At 36.5% G+C, this 27,652-nt stretch overlaps 1 protein-coding gene across 3 annotated transcripts in view; it reads right to left on the bottom strand.

Moving 5' to 3' along the window:
* Positions 1 to 648: 648 nt before the first annotated feature.
* The window catches only part of TBC1D22A (TBC1 domain family member 22A), a 155,216-nt gene continuing 128,212 nt past the window's right edge, over positions 649 to 27,652 (bottom strand). For all 3 annotated transcript variants that reach the window (NM_001031490.2, XM_040701628.2, XM_040701602.2), the window contains one exon: positions 649 to 3,917. In NM_001031490.2, coding sequence (NP_001026661.1) covers positions 3,789 to 3,917 — 129 coding nt within the window. In that variant the 3' untranslated portion in view covers positions 649 to 3,788. The remainder of the gene's footprint in view (positions 3,918 to 27,652) is intronic.

Here is a 27,652-nt window from a genome sequence, read left to right as displayed (position 1 = left end):
TTTTCCTCAGATGTTGTGTACTGTGTGCATTTTTAAACAGAGAAGCCAGTAACTTTGCCTTCTGTATCAGTAGATTGTATGTTTTCTCACCTGATCCGTCTTATTTTGGAAGTCTCAGACTGTCCTTAGTAAAAGGAACTTGAGCTCCCCAGATGAGCAGGGCATCTTTTCTTGCTTCCAAATCTAATCAAATCATTACATTCCAAATTTATTGCTCATTTTGCCACCCCATTCTGCTTCCCAAAACGGAGCTATAGCTTCCTCTCCTTCCTCACTGACCTGAGATGCACAGATTCCTCTGCCACCTCTGTTTGCTTTTCCCTTCCTTGCTTCCCCCCATTTAATTCTGCTGCTCGACCAAATTCATCTTCATTCCCTTTCTGCAGGAAACGCTCGGTGCCTTGCATTGTATATGGCGCATGCAGAGACAAACCTCTGGAAGTTGTCTGCCTCATTAACTCGCCCAATCTGTAAGACACAAGGGCAGAGAGTTGTAGAAACATACCCAGGAACAGAGCTTTTCCAATTGCATTTGCTGTTGTGATAAAGAGTTTTGAGACCATAAAAAATAAGCAAACACACCAAAACCACACTATGATGTACGGTGCAACGCGCTTGATGAAAACAATAAAAAAGCTTTCCACTCTGTACAGCACTTCATAAATATGCATTTATTTCCTCATCTTTCATCAGTTTTACAGATGTAACCAGTGCCTCAGTGTTAATATTTGTCAGAAGCATACAATGGAACTTCAGATACTTTTATTATACAGTTCTGAAGTAAAAAAAAACAAACCAAAACAAAAAAACAAATTAATGGGCCTTTCCATAAAGAACTGAGCAAAAAAAAAAAAGCAATTAATTTCTTATAACGTATTACAGCGTTACATAAGGTTTCCAAGTTACAATTCTATCCTATCCCGTGTATTGTATTTACATACTTGAGTAATTTGTTTACTATTTACATATTTCAAACACTGTAGTCATAAATCTGTTTATATTGTACATTCCTGTTTAAATTTTTATTACAGAAATTCTTTAACACATTTTAGACACCGCAATTCCAGTATTTCACATCACTTCTAGGAAATCACTGCCTGGTTTCACCAGCGATGTGTCCGGATGCCTCCTTCATTAGAAAATAATACATTTTACAAAGGAATTTTACAATATTCCGAACCTTGAATTTTGAATGGAAAAAACAACCAAGTGCATGGGATGGAACAACGATAAAGCGATTTCCTTTTCTGTGTAGCGTTATGCTTGGAATGACATTTTTCCTGAGAGGTACAACTGTTCAATGTAAGGTGGTTGGTTGGTTCTGTTCTTAGTGAGATATTTTATGGGAATTTAAAAAGTATGGAAACATCTGAAATGTTGGCCGTCTGTTTACTGCAAATGATTCCTATCTGTATAGATATATAAACTTCATTTATATATCTATGTCTTATTTTCCAGAAAATTCTGTATCTATACAAATAAGCATCGCTATTAGGAAACGTCTCACTGTCCTTAAAAGCAATGTGCTCAAGTACAATATTCAACTTCTGACACAGACACGGTAGTAAAGGTGACCTCTGATGGTAATGCTTTCTTCCAAGGGAAGTCAGAGATAGCTGCTGTATTTGGAAGACGTGGCAGACAACTTGCATGGACCCATCAAGGAATTTTATGCACCCAGCCTCGTGTACGCTACGCAGAAGCATCTGACACTGCAGACAACTTTGGGTCAACTTTCCCTGTTACGTGTAGCTACCTAAATAACATCTCAATTAAAAAATAAAAATTATTATAGAAATCTCTTACAACATTGTACATTTAATGCTGTGTGTCTTCTCTCTAGTTACAATAATATGCTTTTCTATTAACAAATTAATGTGAATACTAAGATAAGACTAAAGCAAATGGTCATAAACTTCTTTTACTCTGTTAATAGCTGATGTTCTGTTAGGCACAATATGACGTTCTTTGTAAACATAAAGACAAATCTCAGTACATTAGAGAGTGTCACCGTGAACTTACAGAAACAATCAACACACGTTTCAGAAACAGAGCCCCACTACAGACCCCAGGCAAGGCGCAGCAATCCAGGAGGTATCCATTTGTGGCCATCACAACTGAAAGCCCCAGCTGATGACAGAAGTCCATCCTCATCAGCAAACCCTCCTGCTTCAGAATTAACTCACTGCTTTCTCTTCTACCAGAGAGTTCATATAATTTTAAAACACAGATCTCATTATGACATGTTTTTCATTCTTTTTACCCTGAAACACCTTATCACTTATTATACAGTCGATGCCAAGAACTGAAGCCCCTAAAATAAGTACTGTAACTAATATGTCTACAAAGCTTGCATCAAAATACGTATCTATGTATTTTTAGGAACTTGAAAATAATCTTCCAATAACAGGTCATACGAGAATGCCTCTTGAAAGTATTTTATTTCCCAAACTTAAAAGAGCTCTACACTTTTTGTGTGACACTGTGCAACCCTAGAACTGAACTGATGAATATTCGGAGCTTCTAGTATCTTGCTTATTGCAAGTGTCACCCTTAATAACCCACGTGTTTATGGCAGGCACACATTAACATGAGTTTAGTTACATCTAATAAAGAATTCTTATCTGAAAAGATTTCTTGAGAATAAATAGCGGACATAAATTGTGTAAGTTCAAAGAAATTATTCCGAATCTCACGATTATTTCAAGAAACATTGCTTTCATTCTGCACAGTCACAGAGAATTTCTATTCTGTTCGTGCTGTAAAAGTGAGCTGTGTGTACAGTTCTTGGGAACCAGCATCTTCTTGCTTCCTCTGAATAATAATAAGAAAAAAGGTACTAAATTATTTAACAAATGAGCTTTGGACAGATATATTATTTTTCCTTTTCTAATACGCTAGAAATGGAGAATAAGGCAACAACTGAGATAAAAATATATCTTGCTTTGTAAACCAAGCTTCTTACTAAGATCCTTAAAAGTGAACTCTAATAATGAAAAACTGAAAGGCCTTGAAAGAAAGGCTTTAATTATTGTAACAATACCACATCTTCCATTCAGTATTTTAAAAACACTCCAGAATATATAAAGAGGAATTTATGTTAGTGTTACTGATGAGTCTTAGGCATAAAGTCACTTCTTTGTATGGCTAAAAACCCTCTACAACACTCAACAATACTGAATAATGTTTAGAAAATGCAATCAATTTCCACTGCACCCTTTTATTTTCTTATTGCATTCTAACCTCACTCCATGGAACAATGAAAGGTGGTATGAGAATATCAGCATCCTCCTAGTTATGAACAGACCTCAAAACATAGGTCTTGCTGCCTCAAATGGTCTTTGTGACTGTGAAGAGCTTTGTTTTTCTCACCCAAAATGAGTAATTCCAACTGCCTGATAAAGTCGTGACAGAACGACGGAGCAGTCACAAAATCATTCGGTGAGAAATTTTAAGACTCGGGTATGTATAAGAATTGTTCAACATACATTCAACTCCATTTCACCACACTGTAGGAGGGGAAAAAAGAAGACAATTATGCAATGGACTTTTGAATTAATTTTTCATGCTGAACAAAAAAGTTCTGTTTTAAGTTAAATTCATTCATAACTTAATATCCTTTTTTGTCCATTTCTTTGGTATTCTGTTCTCATTTTCCAAATTCCAACAGAATTTTAATGGTCATCTCAATTCAAATGAAAGAACAATGAGCTGAAATCACAATCATAACCATAGATGCCACAATACTGCAGAACACATTGGTCTTAATAATTTCTGGATCTTTATATTCATTTCTTGTAATGATTGGGGGCATCCGCAAATGCGAACTTCAGTCTGTAGGCCTCTGCTAGGAGAACGCTGACTTCTTCATTTCCCCAGTGTGCTGTGGGCAAATTCTGTAAAAATATCAGCAATTCCTAGTTGGAGAGAGAAGAAAAGGAAATTAACATATATTTGCAAATATAAGTGCTATATACATACATACATATATAGTAACTATGTATTATAGAATAATTACTTGCATGCATGCAGCACCTCAGTATCCCAAGCAAAGCTGAGATCCCCTTAAGTGATTTTTCTGTAACTTTTATAGCAAGAAATACTTGCTATTCAGTCTTTCAGTTCAGAAACTAGCTATTGGTTGTATCTGATCTACGGCTATTTTCAAGTCTTCAGAAATAAAATAAAATAAAATAAAATAAAATAAAACAAAACAAGAGGAACAAATTCACTTTCTTTATGTATTGTAAGAGTGAAAGAATTTACAATCTCCAAGTGAGAGGTAGTTAGGCTGTATTTACTGCATTTGCCCTTGTATGAGTACACAGCAGCAGTGCCCCTGCCCAAGGTTGGGAATCCCTTGTGTTCAAACAAAGAACTCACATGAACTGAGTTAGAACCATCATGTTATGCTTCTAAAACGAAAACAGTGTTATCACTCCCATTTTACAGCTTCTAATTGAGATACAATTCTTATAGGTTGGAGCACAGAAGAAACTACCAGAAATTCAGTTCTTAGCTCAGTCCAAAATGGTTTAACTCAGTATCAGTCTCTTCTCATATTTATCATATTTCTACATAGTTTGAGCACCATGACACTTCTTACACACCTGCCAGGTCCAACCAAGCTCTTGAAGTTTTCACATATTGCTCTGTGTACAGGTCCTTAAAAACTGCACACCCGTCTTTAACTGGAAGACAGACTGTAACTTTCAGTTTGTAACACCTGTGGCCCAGATTGCTTCTATATCCCTATGCCAGGTCTGAACAAAATACACATTTACATTCCCTCTTTCACAAACTATAATGCATTCATTTAATGTTTAATCCCTCTCCACCAGGAGGATGAGGCAGACAGCCACAGATAAAACATGGTTGCTGACTACACCACGTGTCAATGTCAGATCTAATATTTACTTGGTAAGCCAGGTTAGTCCAGTGCATGAGCAGAAGTGTTAAAATTCTCTTCCCTAATTCATCTTTTCACATCCAAACATGAAGAATATCTGGCTTTTTCTAGGGCCACTAGGTATGCTATGTATATTGTACAGCAAGAAAGAGTTATAAGTCTAAACTAATTTATTTCAATATAGATGCTATAACTATACAGTTGAAATTTCATAAATAAAAGCAAGTTCAAATGAAAATCTGAATTTATTTTTAAAGGTCCTACGATGTGGATTAGTGCTTTCACAGGGCATATGTTTTACTGCAGCAACAATAAATATATGCAACCTCCTACAGACCCAATCTCCAGGACTGTAGTTCTACACCAAGCTATGGTGCACAGGGATCGAATCCCAATGACTGTGCTTCAAAAGATCCCTTGGAAGGATTATCTGAAAAATATTTTCTTTCTATTCAATTTCTGAATGACAAAAGGACATTCTGTCTGTTCTGCTGCTTATCCCAAGTATTGCTGGCCTCCAGAGTTGCACAACTGCACGCATTCTCAAAATTATGATTGATCACGAAGTCTGAGACTCTTGACAAAAACTTGCCAATCACTTCAAATATTTTCATCTTCCCTGTTATTCTTTGGAGAAGTAGCACTATTTGATGAAGAACTAGTTTAATATTTCTATTATAAATTGCAAATATTCATAATTATTTTCATCATAATCAAGCACAGAAAGAAATGGCAGAGTAATCTATTGACTGTCAAAATCCATTTCCCCTTAACTGAGCATTTTGCCAGTGTTATCAGTGGAAAAAGGTCATTCCTTAACTGTTCAAACACAAAGACTGAGCACTGAACATGTGTTACAATTCCAAGTGGGCTAACTAGCCAACACAATGAAACACTGCTTGAGTGATTTACTGTAGGCTTATGTATCTGTGATCTATTACTTTAATGAGCTTCCAAAGTGTCTGAGATCATAGAATCATAGAATGGCCTGGGTTGAAAAGGACCACAATGATCATCGAGTTTCAACCCCTCTGCTATGTGCAGGGTCACCAACCACCAGACCAGGCTGCCCAGAGCCACATCCAGCCTGGCAGAGAGATAGGAATACATTCTTTAGCTTGTTGAAAATACAAAGTATTTGAAAGTGCAAAGCAGAATTTTGAAACAAACAAACAAAAATGGAATATGCAGCATGCTTAACAATGAATAAATAAATAAATAGCACCAAACAGAAAACCCTCCCTAGTCCTAGGTTCTGAAGGAAAGTACAAACATATGCTAATCGATACCTGCAAGAGCCCATGACAAGATGATCTAAAGCTGCTCAATTTAACACCGTACACTTGCAAAAGAGCAAAGATGACCATATGAATAATGACTCAAGAGTATCCATTCAATTTTAATTATTATTCTTATAAATAAGAAGATCCATTTGAATTCCCGTGCAAATAAGGCATCCATTGTAACTGGTTAAATTTGCTTTCCTATTTGCTTTCAGAATTAAAATATATGAGACACTCTTTGAAATATGCTGAATTATGAACTTGGGTTAATACTTAACATAGAAACACACTGCTGACAGCTTGGTATAACTGGGTATATTTCAGAGCAAGAAAACTAAGTTAAAAAAAAAAAAAAAGGAAAGAAAAAGCAGTATTTGTAAAATATCTCTTCAAGAATTTTATTTTCTGCCTAATTTTATTAATATTGTACTGTCTCCTGGCTGGGGAATCTGTCAGATACTTTCTGGTTTCATTGAAATGATTCACCAACTATGAAGGCTGAAGGGAAGAAAAATACCTTGATCTTCTTTATACACTTAATTCAGTTGCTTCAAATTACGACCACTTATCTGAGTAGACCTGGTCAGCTCCATTTTTTCATGAAAATTATCTAATATATCCATATGTGCAAACAGAACAACCATCACTGTCATATTTTACTTTTTTTTTTTTTTTTTTTTTTTTTACAAGCAAAAATGCACTTTTCTCCCCACACACCCACTTCTATTGATCCTAACTTGCAGAGTTAATTATGTAGCAGTTCATCAAGTATTAGTGGTTAAGGCAGCAACGTTTTAATAGAAGCACTAGTGACCAAAACCACAGCTTAAAATTAAGTACTTAGAAATAACATCACTTAACTGTGGCTTTTAATACCTTTAAATAAAAACAGTTGTCATCCAAGCAATTATAACCTCCATCTTTCCCCAGCTAACATTTTAACATCTTTCATATTACTGCATGGTAGAAGATTTTAAAGTAGCTTAAACACTCACTTTCAGCACCTCAAGTTTTCGTAAGTCAGTGGGTTAGGAGTCAGTCAGCTACTGCTATAAGACAGTGAGTATTTACATCCCAGTGACACATGCCACACACAGGACAACCAATACTGCATGAGGCTTTACTCTGCATGACTTGCATGTATTTGCTCTCCAGCAGCGTTTAGGAGTTGTTCTTAAACTAATTTACCTTTTTTAACATTGACTGAAGTCTAACACTGAGCTGTTGTAACGATCGTCTCTTGTGACTGACATAAGTAAACTGGCAATCCCAAGAGCCAGAGCCATAAGCTGCTATACTCAACTATCAGCTGAAGGCTCTGATAGCTTGGGTCAGCTGTGAAAAGGGCCCAGGTGGAGAACTGCAGCAGTGGTTATCAGTGGGTAATACCTCTATTCTCCATCCCTTTATCAGATGTGTTATATTCATGTAAAAGAACCACAACAGTTCCTTGAGAATGTCAGCTTTAATACCCCTTAGCAATGTCACAAAAATAACTGTGACAATAATGCCACCTAGTCTTCATACGGGGCTTTTGAAATGTAAAGCATTTTCACATCTGTATTTTTAGATCCCTCAGATAAAACTAAGGACAGCAGAAACTACCTTGCCCAAGGGCAGCCAGCAGATCATCAGCAGAGCTGGGGTTTCCAAAATCCCACTCCAAAGTCTGTTTATATTTTAGCTGCATCTCCAACAGATACAGCTCAAATTTCACCCCTTACATTTGGGAAACAGTGCACTCAGGTTTCATCTGCACCAAACAGCCACACTCATCCCTTGAGCTAAGGCCTACGCCATGAGCTCACCTACCAGCAAAGCTCCAGTTCCATCCATTTCCCTCCTCACGGCACACTGAGGAGAGGCACTCCCAGCCTCCCTCTCTCCCTCCTTGCCATTCTGGCAGTGGCAGGTTTCTTCCCTATTGGGGATCACAGGTATTTGAGACGAATACAACCAGCAGCTGCTTTCTGATCTGTGGTGTAACTGTTCAATTTAAACATACAATCAAAAACCCTTACAAATAATAAAAAAAAAACTCTTACAAATTACTTCCTGTTTAAGATTTAGACAAAAATAAGAGTGTTAAAAACTTTATCACTGCAGAGAGCATGAAATGACGGTGATTCCTTTATTGCCTATTTGATTGACCAAGCCCGCTTTGGGAATTCAGAAGCCTCTGTGCAGGAGCAACATTCAGAGGAAAGATGTAAAGGAAGTTTGAGGTGCCGCATAGATTTGCTCCTCTCCCCCCCCACCAAGCACAAGAAAAAACATTGCTCTAGCTCTGTATCCAGCCTTGCTTTCAGCAGCAGATTGCATTACAGACCTCCTGGGGTCCCTTCCACACTGAAATTTTCTAGTATTTTATTTTCTAAAGGACATGGGCTTAATTAGAAAAGAAATCCAAAAGCACGACGGAAGAATGCTAACTATACTTAACTCACTAACAGAAGAATATTCAGTCCCAGAATATTATGCAGTACACAATTAGGAAAGAAACATGGGCAGAGAAAATATGCTCAGTGTAATCAACGAAACTACCACAAAGCAAGGAAATTGATAACTTATTTTTTTCCCTCTATATGGATTTTGTAGCATAGAGTGCAGTCGCTACATATTTTATCCTTTTTCTTCTGTTTGTGAATGCATCCTAGTGCTTTTCCACTCCTCAGAACATTGATTGTTTGTAGCAAAATGTTTGTTCCATTTGCAGAAGAGAAACTGTGTGATAGTCTCCCATGTATTAACCTTCTTCACTATTACAGATATGATTTGTCTGCTGTTTTCTCTCCAAGGAAAGGGAAAAAAAAATGACTCCTTTAAACCAATGTATACATATTTCAAATTATTTCATAAATAACAAAATATGCTTTGTCTTGTTCTTCCTTAAGGCTGAATATTCCCTGAGTCTGGAAGATGCAATTTGTTTACGCAGGTGTCCACAGTGCCCATCTCTGTTTTAGTCTGTCACCCCTAACAACTATAATGTGCTTCTTCACTTCCAAGCTGAGGGTTTTGTGTTTTATTGGTTTTTTAGTTTCTACATCTCCTCTTTGTATCTAATGCTCACCTTCAAAGCTTGCCCTGTGAAGGAAACAGCAGCTCTACTGTCCATGTCCAGCTGCAGAGATCCCAGCTAGCTGAGGATGATAGCAGCTAATATGTGCCATAAACAAAGAATGGCAGCCACTACTAACCCACTTCTACTTCATCCGTTCTGATGAAGAGCTGAACTCATTGACGGGTCCCTACTAAGACCTGACCTCTGTTTTACTGCTGCGCACGCCATTTTTCTTTGAAGCCACGAAGATCACTTTGCCTCTCTCAGCCGCTGAGTTCTTGGCGCAGTTCCTCAGTGACATCCCATCTCCTGCTCTCCAAGGGGAGTGCTCCTGAGCCAGCACCATCGTGCAGACTTCCAAACAAACACTGCACATTTATATCAGTCAGCCCAAAGGGACGTGGGAAGCTGCCAGGGACTGGGTTCCCTGCACAACAAGGAGATGGGCATCTGGGTTCATCTTGCAAGGATGAAAGGGAAGGCGACGTCTGCCATTCTGGGTCTAACAACAAGAGCTTTCTCTCCGACTCCTTTTGCTTATTGCTGTGACCCATGTCTAACTTAACTGAACATAAAAAACAGTAACACAACAGAGCTTTTATTTCTAGCTAATACAAAGCAGCAGTAGCTAAACTCAAACTCAGACACACTGAGGAAATTAATAGTTAGTGTTTAAAGTCAAAATTGAGAACCAGTCCGTTAATTTAACAAATCAAGGCAATCCTAAAGTATAGTATTTTTCTTCTGGAGTTGTTAATCCTTCCTGCCGCTAACTGCAATGTAATTATGGTCCGAATACTTCTGGTCTACAACAGCTCTATTTTGCACTGATAGGCAGAACCTGCAATCTCGCTATATTTTATGATCAGGAATTTAACAATATTAGAGTTTATGATAGCACAGAACTAAATGGAAGGTAAATTAGCTTTATATATATTTTTTTCACTATTTAATAAGGAATTGCTAAGAGCTATATTTTGAACAAGCGCTGTATCTGTTAGACAGTACACACACATATGGAACGCTGCAAAATTTATGCTGGCCATTTGATTAAACTGCTTCTTTATGAGAGTTACACGCATCCTCAAAAGTTGTTCCTGTAATTTCAGAGCACAGCATTTACTTTTAAAGAACAACTGAAGCGCAGTGCTACTTAAAATTCATTTAGAGGAAATATTGAGTCAAGCTAAGAAACAAACTAATTGGTGCCATAAAATTTGCTCATTTACTTGTTTAGATAATACAAAACAGAAATAAGCACACAAGCACATGCACACATTCCACAAAATTCTATATCTTGTTACGTTTTATGGGGAATTCTATAATGTAGTGTTAGAAACAGCCAGAACTGGACAACAATTCAACATTTGTTTTTTACCAAACAGATGTAATCACCATACAGACAAAATGAATACTTAACATAAGAATGATCTGATTCCTTTTTTCCTTTCAAAATGCTCGCATTTGGGACTGTCAAGGGTGAAAGGCAGAGGTGGCATGGATGGCCACTACCTAGTGGGCATCCCATCTGTTGACTCCAGCTCTCTCCTGTACTGCACCATGAAGCAGGACAGATGTGCCTGGCTGAGCCCCTGCAACTGCTGCAGTTGCTAGGCTGGTAATGGGCTGTCCTAGCCTCTGATCCTCGTCCCAGAGACTCAAGATGAAGCACACCCTGCCCAGCTCTGTCCAACAGAGCCTCCTCCACCCTGTTATTAGAGTGGGAACAAACACAGACTGGTGCCATGAAAACACTGGACTCACTGACCTTCTTCTGCCTTACCAGCTGCCTTTCCTGCCTTTCCTTTCTCTCTGCCACTTGCTGTTCATATGTAATGCAGCAAATAAGTAGGACTCAAGCTCTAAGGTGAATTCTTTTTTCTTTCTTGAATACTGTAGTTCCTCTTTCAATATGCTCAGCATTTTCCTTATACCTGCTGCCACTTCTCATTTCTCCACCTGTCTCTGCTATCTGGGGTTGCAAATAATGAACTATATTTCTGGAGTGCTGCAATTCTTATTAATTACCTGTATCTCAGAGTCAGAGAAACCATTTCACTTATATTGGGCACAGGTGGAATTGAAAAAGCTACGATTTCAAAATCCAGTGTTAAACAGATAGTAGGAAGAAGTAACTTAAACTGCAGTTTAAGACACACTTCCTACAAATACAATCCAAGAGGCTTCCATGGATCCATATTCTTCTGCAGTACAGCTGATTGCTTCCTGAGGTGGAAAGTGATAGCTGAGATATCACAAAACATTTGAGTTGGTCACTGGAGTAATGTCCTCCCACTTCTCACAATTTCAAGCAATATGGGTGAACTTACATTTTTCAGAAGAAGACGGGGAAACACTGCTTAACTGTTAGCTGGTAGGAGCATTTAAGTTTAAGCCTGCACTAGACCCAGTTTGAAGGACTTGGGAGATGCACATTCTTGGCATGTCATAAATCAGTGAGATATAAAAGTTTGCATTCTGTCCCATGACTATCTCAGGGAAAAAAAAATGAATTCAGTATTTCCTAAAATAGTGAAAATTCAACTTAGTATATTAAATACCGAAAAGCTTTTTCTTGTACATTTATTGCTCAGTAACTAAATTATCCTTCTCTACTATGCAATCATTCTTATTTATGTTAATTTTGACCTTGCTTTTCTACACCAGGACATCTTAGCCAACGGACCAGAGCTTAAAGAAACCAGAACAGAATGAAACCAACTACAGACAAAAAGCTTATTCAAAGCTTTAACATTGGTACTTAAAAAAAAAATAAATCTAAACATGGTAAAAAGCACTTTTTTTCTCCTGCCATCAGTTTACTTCCAATAACACTAGTGAGTAGTAACTCTGAGAAGATATATAGAATGACACAATGGATTGGGTTGGAAGGGACCTCAAAGCCCACCCAGCCCCAACCCCTGCCATGGGCTGGCTGTCTCCCACCAGCTCAGGCAGCCCAGGGCCCATCCAACCCGGCCCTGAGCGCCTCCTGGGATGGGGCACCCACAGCTCTATGGGCAGCTGTGCTAGGGCCTCACCGCTCTCAGAGTAACAAACTTCCTATTAAATACATATTTATAAATAAATAATAAATATATATTTATTTGTTGAGCACATGATTTAGTACTTAAATGCCATTAGTCCTGCTACACGTTCTTAGTCTGAGCTAGGAGTCATACAATTTAACTTGTTATGCATCTTTGAAATTACTTGTGATCTGAGATACACAGCTACAAACAGATCCATCACACTGCTGAAAAGCATTAGTAAATTCAGTCTTACGCAGTTGACTTCTTTGACATTAATTAGTTTGAAAATCTTCCCAAGTTCTCTAAGAATTCCTTGCCAAGAGTGAAAAAAATAACAATAGTCAGATAAGGCTCAGCTGTCATATTCCAAAGCTGGTCAATAGGTATGGCTGACAGCTCTCTCGCAGGTGAAAAATAGGCAGTGATGCTTCAACTGAACAACCTCCTATTAATCTTCTGAAAACATACAGAAGCATGCTGTTATAATTAATTTCATATTCCTGAGAACTTAACAGAAACCCACCTTAACAATCTAAAAATGAAAGCCTCTGAAAAGTTAATGGTCTTATCATTTCCCTTTCATGTTTTGCTTTTTGCAGCTGCTGAAAAGGAGTCTTGGATTCAGCATATTAAAAACATTAAAACAGCAATTAAAGTCCTGTTTCATCCGGTAAGGTGCTGTTCTGCAAATCATTAGCATTCTTAATTGCTAATCATAAAATATGTGGTTTTAAAGAACTATGTCAGGGAAGCTGAGCTCGTTTAGCTGAAGAAAAGATTTACATCTCCGTTTTCATTTACAAGGGTTAACAGTTAACAGGATGGATACAAAAATACATAAATTATTGTGCCAAAAAAGAGCGTATTAAAGGATTGCCTCTCAGCTAATACTGCTTTCAAATGAAAACAGAAAGCAAAACAAGAAGTAAGCCCACTCCCTAAATCCTCTATCAGGAAACAAGTTTGCATGCTAGATAATTTTCTTCAAGAAACTTAGCATCTACAGGTGTGCTTCAAAATCATATTCAGGTGAAACAGGAGAAATTACGATACTGATAAAGAAGGTTCAGTAATGAAGGAAGAAGAGGAAGTCATCTGACACAAACAAAGATGTCAAACAAAGATGTAAATTCAGACTTCAGTCAGTCAAACTAGAAGAGCTGCAGTTTCTTCCTTACTTTTAAAATAGAGATGACAGAACATTCATTTTAGAAATACCGTATGAAAATGCAGTATCCTGTGAAATGTTCAGGAAGATTTCTCAGTGCCCGTTCTGCACAACGCCGAACACTTTGGAACCCCTCTGATTATACCTTTTGCCATTACTTTATGAAATAATGCTTGTATATTTGGAGACATATGTATACGACAATACGTACTTTTTACATCCTGGAATATAAACAGTATCCAAAATAAAAGCCTGAGCTTGACACTGTGACAGTGGCTACATGCAAAAAGAGGCAAACCAAGAAAAAAAGATGAAAATCAGAAGTCATCCTATTAAAAACAATCAAAACCCACCCAAATACAGAATCTACAGTAGTTATCAAGACTGCAGCAATTATAGTGCAATTTCATTTCTGAAGTGATTTGCCGTGAGTCACTTTCTTTCTTTTTTTCAGTAGCCAAGGAAGACAAAAAAATGTATACAGCAGATTCCAAGTGCAAATTTATAATTCTGTCTCTCCATGAAGTCCATATGCTGCCCACTCCATTTTATTTGGTTTTTTTGACCACAACTTGGCTATTCGTTTAAAGTGGTACAGTTTTCATTGCTCCCAAGTCCTTTTGATATTCCCCTCTTTACAATGACTTCTAAGTCTTAACACTACTGTATGAATAGTCATAAGCACAGCAAAGCAAAGAAAGAAAATGAAGAAATATGAATTGAATATAATGAACCACAGGGAAAAGAGTGTATCAAAATATTACATATTTAAGACTTAAAAAAATCAGTATGCTTTGACAAAAGATATTTACTACTGTACAGAATGGCCTGGGTTGAAAAGAACCACAATGATCATCTGGTTTTAATGCCCCTGCTAAGTGCAGGGTCGCCAACCAGCAGACCAGGCTGCCCAGAGCCACATCCAGCCTGGCCTTGAATGCCTCCAGGGATGGGGCATCCACAGCCTCCTTGGGCAACCTGTTCCAGTGCGTCACCACCCTCTGTGTGAAAAACTTCTTGCTAATATCTAACCTAAACCTCCCCTGTGTCAGTTTAAATCCATTCCCCCTTGTCCTATCAGTATCCACTCTTGTAAACAGCCATTCCCCCTTCTGTTTATATGCTCCCTTCAACTACTGGAAGGCTGCCATGAGGTCTCCCCGGAGCCTTCTCTTCTCCAAGCTAAACAAGCCCAGTTCCCTCAACCTTTCCTCATAGGAGAGGTGCTCCAGCCCTGTGATCATCATGTAAGTTGTTCTGAGCAGAATTTTAAATTATTTTAAGAATTTTAAGAATTGCTGATGCAGAACTGCCTTTCTGTTTAGCTTAGCACTAAGCAGTGCTGTCTTAGAAATACAAATTTTCACACATCAAACGTCACAATTCATAATAGCAACTTAAACTACTATATTTTTTGTGCTACAAAAATCTCTAAATGTAATTCAAGTGGAACACTGCCAGTATCCTAGGTATATAGGGACTGGAAGAGGCCAATTGCATGTGTTCATCATCCACATCACAGAAAGCCATATACAGGTGTTTGTTCTGAACAATAAATAACCACTCCACTCTAAAGGATATTAATAAAGTGAACCAACATGCACAACCATGGCAGTAGAAGAGGAAAAACAAACCACTGACATGAATACAGTTAAAAGGAAAGGACAGAAAAAACCTGCCCGAAGTCCTATGTCTTTGGCTGGGCAGAGGGTCTTATGACGCAGAATTCCTGATTGAGCTTGGGAAATGTCACAGAATCAGCAGATACTAACCCAAAGGTCTCTAGGTCTGAGAAGACGAAGAAACACCAAGAATACCAAGAAATAATTTAAACTTCCTTGGAGAGCAAAACACACAGGCTCAAGAGCACAGGATACAGGATCATTCAAGCTCCACAGCTCTCTTCAACACACAAAAACATAACCCTCCTGTCCATTTCTTTATGTTTTAAGATAAAAATGTGTATCAAAATGTGTTTCCTTTATAACTGTTAGAAGAAATTATGCATGAGGAGGAAAGAAGTTTTAGCAGAGATTCAACAGAAAACTACATGGAAACAGTAATTCAATTAAAAAAATTAAAACTCCACTGTATACTATAAGATAAATCATGAAAATCTTCCAAAACAGTATAAATACTATGCAGGAAATATTAAGAATTATGCTTAAGACATCTCCCAGCCTCTCAGTAGGGACAACAACAAATGCAAACCAAGATTAATCTTACTACATCATACAATAACTCACGTACATTTATCAAGCTCTTTATCTCCTGTTACTTTGTGCAGAAGGTGCTCCCAAGCCTCAGTTTATCTAATGGTTTATAAATCAACGTGAAACAACTCATGTCCTTTTGATCTTTCACCAAAATTACATTATAGCTTAAATCTTTACCCTCCATTATAAAGCATCCCAAATGCACTCTAGATGAGTTATCATCCCACCTTCTCAGGCTTCTAAATGCAGCTCAGCAAAACCAAAATAACCTAAATTATGTTAAGATGATTAAAATACTAATATATTTTATTTATATAATATTTACAAGCCTTTCTTTAACACTGTAATGCTCACAAAAAAATAGAGGTCTACAATTTCAGCTTTAGCCAACCAGAAATTGAGATCAAATTTCAATATGAGATAATGAATGTCTCAACTTTAATGGAAAATAGAAGTTGCAAATCAACAGCTGAATGCAGAATTTATTCTTTGCTTATCTACAAAGGAACAGCCTCCAGACACAAACATGAGAAAAGAACTGAATGTTTCCTCAGTACAGTGACAACAGGCTGAGTTAATCTCTTCTGACTGCTGACTTTTAAGATTTCCAAGATTAAAGTCCTAAAAGTGCTTAGCCACGAGTCCCTTTTCTTCATAATTCTAGTTCATAACTGCAAGGAAATAATGAAGTTTATGCTCTAAAACTCTCCAAAAATCTGCACTTTTAGAGCAGTGGCCCCTCATCAAGTTATAAATACCCAACAGAATGGTTTGGCAGTCTGGCAATTGTGAAGCAGCTTCAGATCTTTCATCAAAGATCTAGCAAGTCAAAATACCCGATTTTCCATAATGTAAACACAAATCTTAATACGTAGGTTGCTCCGAAAGTAATGCCTCCTATTCATTTTTATGGAATCTACAAAAGATACAAAGAGCACCATAGCGCTATTTAACAGAGTAAATTCTGAGCTACAAAACACTATTTGTCAACATAATCACCACCACTAGCTATTCATTTTCACCAGTGATGAACAAGAGCCTGCCTGTCCCACTCATTAAAATCTGCACCAGAGGAGGTGGCCCACTATTTCACAGCTGCTATGATGGTCATTGTTAGGAAAATGTTGCCCACCCAGTCCCATCTTTCATTGGCCTGAACAGACAGATGCCAACAAGTGCCAAATCTGGACATTAAGGTGGGTGTGGTCAGACAGTCCAGTCAAAATTGGCAGTGAACTCCATGGTCTTAAAAATGGTATGGAGCCTGGTGTTATCATGTTTCAAGAGAGAGGTTGTCTTCTTCTCTATGTCAAGACATAATTGTCAGAGGAGTTGACAGCTTGTCCAGGTTCTAGGAAATTCAGATGGATCACCCCTTTGCTTTCCCAAAAGATAATGCACATCACTTTACCCACTGAAGGCCATATCTTAAACTCTTTCATTGATGTGGAATTCACATGCTGCCATTCAAGCCCATACGGTTTGATAAAAATTTAAATAACATTAAGAAAAGTAGTATGGCCTCAAAGATTCAGAGAAAAACCTTGAAAAATCTGATTACCTACAGACTCAAAACTACATGAATATATATACATTAAGAAAAATATTATATTGAAATAGATTTCCTTTGGAGAGCTGGGCTTTTCACAGAACTACATATTTTACAAAAGCATACCTTGTGCATACAGTGTCATTTTGTTTAAATAAATGAATATGACCAAAAGGTCATTAAGTGTTTGACCAAAGCAGTAAAAGTATTTCTAATAGAAAAATACTTTGGTGGTGCATTAAGTGATACAATCCAAGGGTTTGCTGGGCAGCTCTACGACATCTCTCATTGGTTCCTCAAGACACAGATGAGAGCAAGAATTCCTGTATTTACGACAATAATCTCCAAGAGAGGAAACTATAATGCAGTTTGGAAGAAGTGGCCTTTTTCAGACAGTAGAATGAAGGTATCAGCTACATGAACCGTAACTTTCAGAAGTATATTACTGGCACCGATTTCAATTTACCTTAATAATTTTTCCTGTAAGCTGGCAATTCAGAGGCAGCTGCGTGCTACGTTCTGCCATTTTTTGCCAGCAGTGACGATCTTTCATAAAGGATGTGGAAGAGTACAACAGCTATTAAAGACTTTTTATGTTCCTGCTTGACATGTTGTCCTATGCAGATCAGAATTAAACGTGTGTAGAGGAACTGTGATGAAAAAGATTAGTACAAAGTTTTGGTGATAGCTGCCTAAGGACAGAGAACAACCACTGTAACTCACTTAGCTAACAGCTAGCAAATACTACTCAACAAAAAATAAACAAGAGCTTGAGCTTACTCCATTTGTCATCCAAAATTCAGGAATAAACTTAGTAACTCCAATGTGGTGTTAGCGAGCAGACATTCTTTATTTACAAAATCAGATGCATGTGGGGATATCTGCGCACTTACAACGCATACCTTGAACAAAAGACCTTCAGCTTATATACATTACTTGTGTTACATTTGCAAAAGGTTTACCAGTCAGTACATACATATTCAATATTCCCCCCAAAATCATCAATGAAGGGTCCCACTTCCTTGCACACGCTCAGTGATTTTGAGCGGGGGTCTCAAGACCCTCAGAGATGGAGGAAGCAGTCTTCCTCTTCATGACCACCAATTGCCTTCCTCTTGTTTTTTCTAGGTTGGCAGTTTCATGGTAATGTACTGGAGAGGGCCCCCATACTGACTTAGATAACAGTGATATACTTGGCTTCTTGAGCAGATAAAGGACATTCTGCTTATCATCAGACCCAACGTGTTTTGCTTAGCATTAGCTAGTTTTGTGAAAGCAAGTATCGCTCAGTTACATACGCTTAATACCAGACCAAGTGCATTTTGCATAGCATTAGCTAGGTTAGTGATATCACGTCCTTCCTTGCAAAAAGATGTGTATTGCAAGAAAATCATTTACTATACAGAGCAAATGAGTTGAGACCTTCTTCATCATGCCAGCTGAAAGAGCTAACTATGAGGTTAAGAAAAAAGCAGATGTGCTATAATGACATTTCTGGAAGAATTTTAAATCCCATTTGTTTACAAGAAGATGACAAAACAACAGGCATTTAAATACTTGTTATTTTTACTGTCTTGCTGTTGAAATGAGACAGTTGTGTTGTAAGAGGGCAAAATCTACATGCAAGAGCATTTAGGAAACCATAGGAGAAAACAGACGAGTGAAAGAAATACATTAATCCTCCTCCATCTGCTCGTCTCAAAGAAAGTCATATGTCACTTCATTCTGTTATTCAGCTCCTGCTCTAAAAGCTTTTAGTTTCTCTTTGTTCTCTTATCAGTAGTTTTGATTGACTTTGGTAGTCAAGTGTGCAGGCTCCCATGATTTTAGTCTTCTCCAGGGTTGCACACTGATAAGGCCAATAATTGACATTGTTATGCTGCAGTTTTTGCTGAAGAAATAAACACAGAAAGAAAACAGTTTTCTTTGTAGAGAACTCTCCAGTGACAGCTGTGAATTACTAACCAAATGGAAGCCCTGCCAGTGCATTTAGTTTAGCAGGTCACCTAAATTGCTCAGGAAGAACAACTCTTTTTCTTTGTTGATGAAAATGCTTTTGATATTGAAATGGAGAAAACACAGAGATCCCTTTGTGGTGTTTACTGAAAATATATAAAAACATTGGTTGATGAGAGAAAAATATCCTACATTAATCAGAAAGTGCTTCTTCTGGAAACTTACAGGCCAGTAAAATCAGATTTTCATCGTGTGGAAGATTTGATTTAAAACTTTGATAGCAGCAGAATCTCTGTAAAATACAACCCATAAAGCAAGGCTTACAAGAAATCTCTCCAGATTATACACAGCCAGCATCAGATTCTGCCTTTCTTAAAAGGCAGCAGTGAGAACAAACAGGGCTCTTGAAAACGTGGAGATCAGAAGGGACCGCCAGTATTGCCAGGTGACCCTACCAGTGTGCAAATGCACTGTCAAACCTGTACGCGGTTTGGTCTCAGGACCCTTTGAGCCAAAAAGCCCTCAACAGAAAATGTACATATATTTCCTGCTATTTCATATAGGCTTTTGAGATAAAGAAGATACTGGCAAACCAAAATGCACTTGCTTCTAGAGTTCAGTTACATTAAATGAAGAGATTACTCAGCCACTGTTGTGTCTTTTTAACCAAAACTGTTTTTCCTCTGCCAATTAAGTCTTCACAGATATCAAAATGTTTAAGAGGTAACTGTGTGAAGACACAAATGCATAAGAAATGATGACTGTCATTTCAAAATTGTATTCTAAGGCCAATTCACTGTCTAGTTGTTCCAAAAGTGGAAAGTATTTCAGATGTTGTCTGTACCTATACAGCATCTATAAAGTATCTAAGACAGCAATCGTATATGTCAGCAGGAATACTATTTGTCAGATGCAAAAGAGAAATTTTGAGCTGATTAGTAGAGTCATAGATATTAAAGACAGAAAAGATCATTACTTATCTTGGTCTGACCTCTTGTGTAGGTAATAGGAACTAAACCTAAACCTGTTTTCTTTCAGGAAAAAAACATTGATGAGAAGTCCCTAAGAGATACAGAAATTCATGACTTATTTTGTTTGTGTGTTAGGATTGTTTTTCTATTAAACCTCACATATACTTATCAATTAATCTATTGATTTTCTTTTTGATTAATTAAACATTTCAAGCCCTTCAGTCATCCTGAGCCCTAAGCCTTTTAGTTCAGACATAAGAACTGGATTCAATATTATGATATACAAATACAAAACAAATATTTATGTTCATTAATTTAAAAATAATATTACTCCCATGTGCCACAGCATCAGTCTGGGAGCTCATCTTACGATACTTGTCAGTAATGTATCTTTTCAGAAGCCATGCCATGTTGTCTCTCACTCCAGAGACATGATGTATTCTATTTATTCTATATTTGCAAAAAATTTTTCGTTTGACTGTATCAAAAGGCAGCTTGCATTTAGAGGTGGATTGGACATGTAGTTGGGGATTGGTTTACAGAATTGCACTGTCCTTCGCACATGGTCAGAATGTCATCCACAGATTTTTATTATCAGCTTTTTTATAGATACTTTCAAACATCAGTGGAAATGATGAATAGCAACCTGCCAGTTACTGACTCCCACGGAAGCTCACTAGGTAAACCTGCCCTTGAATATGATTTACTAAAAAATAGTTCTTAGTCCTCCTTTTAGTAAGTCATTTTTGCTGTTAAATGCTATTTAAAAGTCAAAAAAATATAGACCCCAGTAAGAAATGATCATCTTCCACATTTTCATCAAAATATCAAGAAAGAATAAAATGGAAGTTCATAGCCTTGACTGTTATCTAATGGAGATACACTTTTCAAGATGAAAGATAGAAATGAAGCTCTGGGGTAGGAACGATGATGAAAAAAGTTTCATGTGCTCTTCTTAACTGATAGTAAGAAAACTGGATAAGTAACTAGATAAATAATAATTAGAAAATACTTACTCATAGGCAATATTTAATAGGTATAACTAAGACGATGCCTTTATCATCTTCATGAGCATAGCACTATTGTTTTTGTCTGACATATTCTTCTATGACAGAAGAATAAAACAGGTCAAAGAAAGGAAGAACTCTCATATTACACGCTTGCCATTAAAATCCATAAAAGGAAATAAAGATAAAGCTGCTTTTGCAGATAATACAAATATCTTTTTCACTATTGTTAGCTGGACACACCGGGGTCATGAGGAAACTACAGTCTCTTTATAGTATTATTCTCTAATACTTCGGAGCTTCCCTATTTACGGTGTTTCTGAAAATTAGGAAAAGCCTTCAGATAGCATTCTCCAGGGTAAAACAATGCTCGTCCATTAAGAGAACAAATTCAACACTAAGAAGTGTTCTGATAAGCTACGATAGATACATCAACAGAAAGTAATTGAGTATTCACAATCCTGATAGAAGCAAGAGTAAATATGTAAGAATATCCAAACAACTAAAACAAAATATTGTGTATATAGGTAAAATATTTTTAACTGGAGCAAATTTATTTTTGAAAAGTAAAGGAAACATAAATAAAGGTAATAAAATGTCAGATTCTTTCATTACAGTTTCATACCCATGACCTCCAGTGTATCACTTACTGGTAAGTGATCATACTCCCACAAGGGAGATGATAACACGCTCAGCAAGACTGAAACAGGAGGAGACAGCATCCTTGCAGCACCAGTGAGGCATGAATTCAGTCTACTTATGATGACTGGAATCACTCCAACCCTAATGCTACCTCATTTACTTTCTAACATTCTGTTGAGATAGCAAAGTTGCCATACAGATTTGGAAAGCCACAACGGTCCACTGCTGATTCATGCTGTTAAATCATGCTGTTACTACATTATATTTATGCTGTTCTCACACTACTTTATGATAGGAGACTTCATTATGGTCAGAGAGCCAGAGCAGATGATGAACAACATGTCAAGAAGAAGTAACACTTACTTGCCTACATAAAGATACGTAAAGCCTGTACTGATTTTAGTACTAGAGAAACAATGCAGTCACACACATCTCTATTTCAGTGATTATTCAAACACACAGGCATGTTTTGCCAATCGAAAGATTTAGCTGTTAATCACATGAGAATAGCACTAAGGTTGAGACTGTAACAGAGCTCCTGTTTTTCTTTAGATCCAAATCGTTTCTCCTCAGCTGTGCTCTGTACCTCTTCAGGAACTCCGTGGTTTGGATTTTTCTGGTGCTTCTTCTTTCACTCCACTCAACTCTATTCAGCAATTCTAATCAAATGATTTGGAAAAGATTGGTAGGAACCATGACAGCAGGAAATGAAATTAATCATTCCCTTTTATAATTTCACCCTCTGGACCACTGATGAGAACACTTCTCATTTACTTTGAAGGCTGCAGATTTTAATACCTGATCTTATGTCAAATGGGTTGATCAGAACATTTCCAAATAAAACATTTCTTTTAATCAAACCATGCCATCCCTGCATCTTCAAAGACCCAAACAAAACAGTTAGGATATAGATGATACATAGAACTTGAAAATCTTAATTAAAAAAAGAGGTTAAAAGCATAAAGTATTTTAAAATTGGCACATCTGATTCCTAGCAAAGCATCAAAATCTTTAACTTTACATGATTATATTTTTAATTCAGAATGAATGGGCTGAGATAGAAGATACATTAAAGTTCACCAGAGCATCACCTGCAGTCATCACCATCTGCAGTGGAGACACAGCTACAGCTGCTTTATTAGCAGCTAGCCATCTAACTGCAGCTGCTCTTGCCACGTTTTTGACAGTTACAGCACACCTTCTACCCTGACCCCTCTTTGTATCCAGGGTAAAAAAAAAACAAAAAAAAAACCAACTATCCAACTATAAAAAAATTACTATGAAATCTAGTATAAGTGGAACGCTGTGCCACAGGGCTACTGCTTTTAAGGAAAACAGACTGAGACATGCATCCTTTCGGTAGACATACATGTAAAAATCATGAAATTAACATAAATCCTATGTTTGTAAGAAATGTCATCATTTTAGTTAAAGGACTGTGCAATGAGCTTGCTAGCAAGAAATTATTTTAAATTCACATGAGTCAATTAGTAACTGACTAGATTAAAACATATCCACTGAAAGAAAACATAAGTATCTACAGACAGATTTTTTAAAGTTTTACTTGCACTTTAGATTTCACAGATATAAGTTAATTAAGAGATGGAAAAGACATTGTGTTTAGTGTAAGGTCCTACTAATTTCTTTGGAAATCCATATTATCTTAAGTAGGTTTATATAGCAATGAGTGATGTCAGAAACAAGAGGACAGAATTCACCTGAGTTCATCAATTAAAGAGACAAACCTTTCCCCTTCTCTTCTGTGAAAATAGTGATTGTAAAAAGCTGTGTTATTATGTGGTCACCTTTCAAAACAATGAAAACTTTGAGATCTGCCCACAAAAAAATATCACGAGTAAGAAATAAGAGCTCAGATCTCACTTTCTGGTTTCTCCTTATTCCAACCACTGAAGAATACTCTGCAATGATCACCTTCAGAAAGCATATATCAAAAAGTTTACATTTGAATTTCTGATTTTGATCAAATCATCAAATAGATTTGGTTAGTTGTTTTGTTATAGAATTTTGAATATTGACTTTCTTTTGCTGAACATCTACACCATAAATCGTGAAATAAATCGGGAACTTTTACAGTCTGTGCACATTTGTGATATCCATTAATATATTTTTAGACCAATTCATTTTTCCTTATCTTAAATTCATATTTATTCCCTAATTCATTCCTCTTTAAGTCTTAAGAAATGGGCATTATAAAATAAAAACACCTTCCAATTTCACGTTGCTGGCATTAGTCATTTTCTCTTGGTCAGCTTTCTCAATTCAGTTGGCATTCAACACATCAATTTTAGCTGAATTAGTTTCAGTGTAATTTGTTGACACACTGATACTTTGGTATTAGCTTTCTTTATTAAATGTCCACTATCATGCAGATACCTTTATCCTAAGGCTCAGTTTGTTAATGACACGTAACTTTACTGAAAGCAAAGTATGATAATTCTGCAATTAAGACACACTCAGTGTTTACTCTGAGAAAGAACTAATTATGAAGAAAACCATTCAAGGTACAACACAATTGTACCATAGCAAATATAAGTCTGGACTGATAAGAACATTCAGTGAAATTTGCAAGAATGAAGAAAACCTTCCTGTTCCAAGGAGTGTACTGTTCTGTTAAGTGGGCAATAATTCAAACATCATGGAAAATTACACATGAAGTGCTGTTTCAATCTGGTAATTAGAGTTGGAAGACACATAGATGAATATATTTAAAAGCAAATCTTTTATCTTACCAAATAGATAACATATACAGCATTTTCTGCTTTGGATATTTTTTTTTCCTATTTATTTTTCCCCCTAACAATAAAGCAAAGTTTGGTATGTTTGTAGTTCTGCCAATAATAATATTTATCATTGTAATCTCTTCTGTGTTTCTAAAAAAATTAATCTACTGCATTTATTTTTTACTACTTCAATATCCTGAGTCCTTCAATCATCCTGAGCCCTCATTAAGTCTTTGAGTTAGTTAATCTGGTTTTGGTACCCACTAATGATCAGTTAAGAGTAACACATCCAAGATGCAATAACTAGCAGTTTTTAAAGACAAGGATGATACCAAAATATGGATGTTAAAACCTCACCTCAGCTTTTTCATCTCATTTGCTGCCAGTATCTTATTATGCACTATTTACGATGCCATGCATTAGTCTCAACTATGAAATGCAAAGAGTAAAACCTTGTCATCTTTGTAAAACACCTTGCAAATTATACTTGAATTATTTTGCATATTTGCAAAACATTTTTTGTTTTGAAGCCTATTTATTTAACTTATTTGTATGGATTTTTAATATACTCAAGTGAATATGCTTTGAAAAGAAGTATGATTGTATTTCTGTAACAGCAGAATACCTTTGGATCCCCGAGGTCCTACTCAGAATATTCAGAAGACTATGTATTTTTCACTCTGTGTACAATTTAACTCTCAGACAGCAGCATTTACTAAAAACGTTGAGTGGAATTTGACAAATAATTCAACTGAAGTCAAAACTGAATTATTTCACTTAAAGCTATCCAAATACTCGGGGGTCTATTAAGGAACTATTTTATGGAACAAAAAATAAAGCCTCACTCTTGCATTTTTCCTAAAGCCTTATAAGACAAATCATATTCTTCATATCCATTGTATTTTATGCATATACTTTTCAACTCATTCTTTTTTCCTAGAACATGTGAAATAGAATTCTATTCCAATTTATACACATGCAGTGTGATTTTTAGATGCAATCAGAACTATCTCAATTAACTGCAATTATAAAACTGTGCCGAAAAAAGAAATTTAAAAGCACAGCAGAAGTTATTCAAATAAACTTATTGACTAAACGACTACATTTGTTAGAAATTGTCAAGAGTTTTCTCTCCCTGAACAGTCTTTCTCCTCTTTATCTGAAACTACTTTAAAGAATTGGAAATAAATAATAGTTTTCTACCTGAAACAGTTACAGGACAGTAAATTACTTGCAATGCTTATTACCCTTGTAAAATAATAATATAAACATCGAAAGTTTCTCACTATTAAATATTGATCAAGTAATTTTCTTTGCTTGCCATAGGTCTGGTGAGTGATACCTCCATAATTTCTGCTTTGTAGTTTACTCCGGCAATAACAGAACGGTTTAAGTACAGCTCTTCACTTCAGGCAACTGTTGTTATGGATCATTAAATAGCCTATATCTGCATACTTTAACAACTCATGAGAATAAACGGACCCCAAAACTACAGCCTCTGTCCTAAATAAGCCTCCTATGAAGCAACACTGATTAGAGTACACTCAGTCCAGGTTAGCCTCACTCATTCCAAAAGTTGCATTTGTATTCATTTTTGTTACTGGGACTATTGTGTCATTTCATTCTGCAAGGACAGCCTTAGACAAAAACAATCAAGTGAGGGACATAAGCCATATCAAACATTTTTTCTGCAATTAAAGTAACAACGTTAATGAAGACAAGAGAGAAAAAAAGCATTTAATCTAGCACAAGTTCATTAAGCAATTTCCATTAAAACTTGAGAATGAATTCCTAGGGCAAATAGGAAAACCTGACCAGTAACAATGCAAGGTTAATGGGATCAATTTAATCACATTCAAAATATGCAAGTTTCAGGGAGTATAATGAAATAAAGATTTTGGTAAGCTGCTGAACTTTGCAGATATGTAACTCTAGGTAGTCAACTTTACAAGATTGAAATGTTAGGATCCTACAGTTTTTATGGCATCCAATTTGAGAAAGAATTTTATTGGTAAGTCATTGTTACCAGAATGAACTCTAAAGTTCCACATTCAGATATCTCTCAACACTGAAGATTCTTTTGATTCTGAAGAGAAGAGTCAGGGACTGAGAAATATGCTGGCAACATTTTATTCTTTTTTTCTCTTAGGTTGCTCTCCTTTTTAGTCATAAATTGTAATAGAAAAGTTCAGACTGAATAAAATACATTAAGTCACTTATTGGCAAGACTGCAGAGAATGCATAATATGATTTAACAAAATAAATACAAATAAAATAAAAATGCACTCAATATAAAACCTCTAGGGCTTATTTAGATAATAATAAACAGGAACTGAAATTAACATGTCCAGAAATAGAAATTAAGCCTCTTACTGTTTGTACATTTGAAAATCTTTGTATTTCTACCATATGGGTTTGTTTTCCAGCAAAAATATATTATATTCAAAGCTATGATAAAAAAAAATCCTTCAATCCCAAAATAATAAAATAAATGAGCTCTGGAGAAGGAAGTCTGTGTTCCACTGGGCTTGAGCAGAACGGGTTACTACACACTAAAGACTTCCAAAAAGCCTTAACACGTTAAAGGTTTTCCCAAGCTCCTTTCTCCGTTGTTCAGAGGAACATTCAGGTTCAGCCAAATAATGTTCCCAATATGATATATCAGAGTTTTCACTCTGTTGCACACAAAGGGCTTGGGACTGTCACAGCCAAGTAGCTTGTGCCCCTGAAGACTGAGTGCATGCTAAAGCATTCTTTCCCTTTGAAACTTTGAGAATTAAAGACATCGTCCTTCAAGCAATACAAATTGCATAAACAGTGTGCTCCACAGTTTTTCTCCACACAACAGCAAGTTTGACAAGTGGAATTATTTTCTACTCTTTATTCAGAGGTCTCCACTGGATTTGCTTCCCTCCCTCCTTAACTGACCATGTCTCTTATGGTAGGAATTAAAACTCCACTGTCGGTCAGTGCTATAACCTTTTAAAATTAATAGAGTGAAAGAAGTGTTTACAGAGTGTAGGGTGCCATCATGAGTAGCTGATTCACCCGTGCTCTTTCACTGACTAGAAATGTAATCTAAACTTGCTTTAGCTCTAATTTCCACCTGGCTCA

This window comes from Gallus gallus, chromosome 1 (genome assembly GCF_016699485.2).
Source record: "Gallus gallus isolate bGalGal1 chromosome 1, bGalGal1.mat.broiler.GRCg7b, whole genome shotgun sequence".
NCBI lineage: Eukaryota > Metazoa > Chordata > Aves > Galliformes > Phasianidae > Gallus > Gallus gallus.
The sequence above is the reverse complement of the archived record's forward strand: the minus strand, read 5'-3'. Positions and strand labels throughout refer to the sequence as shown.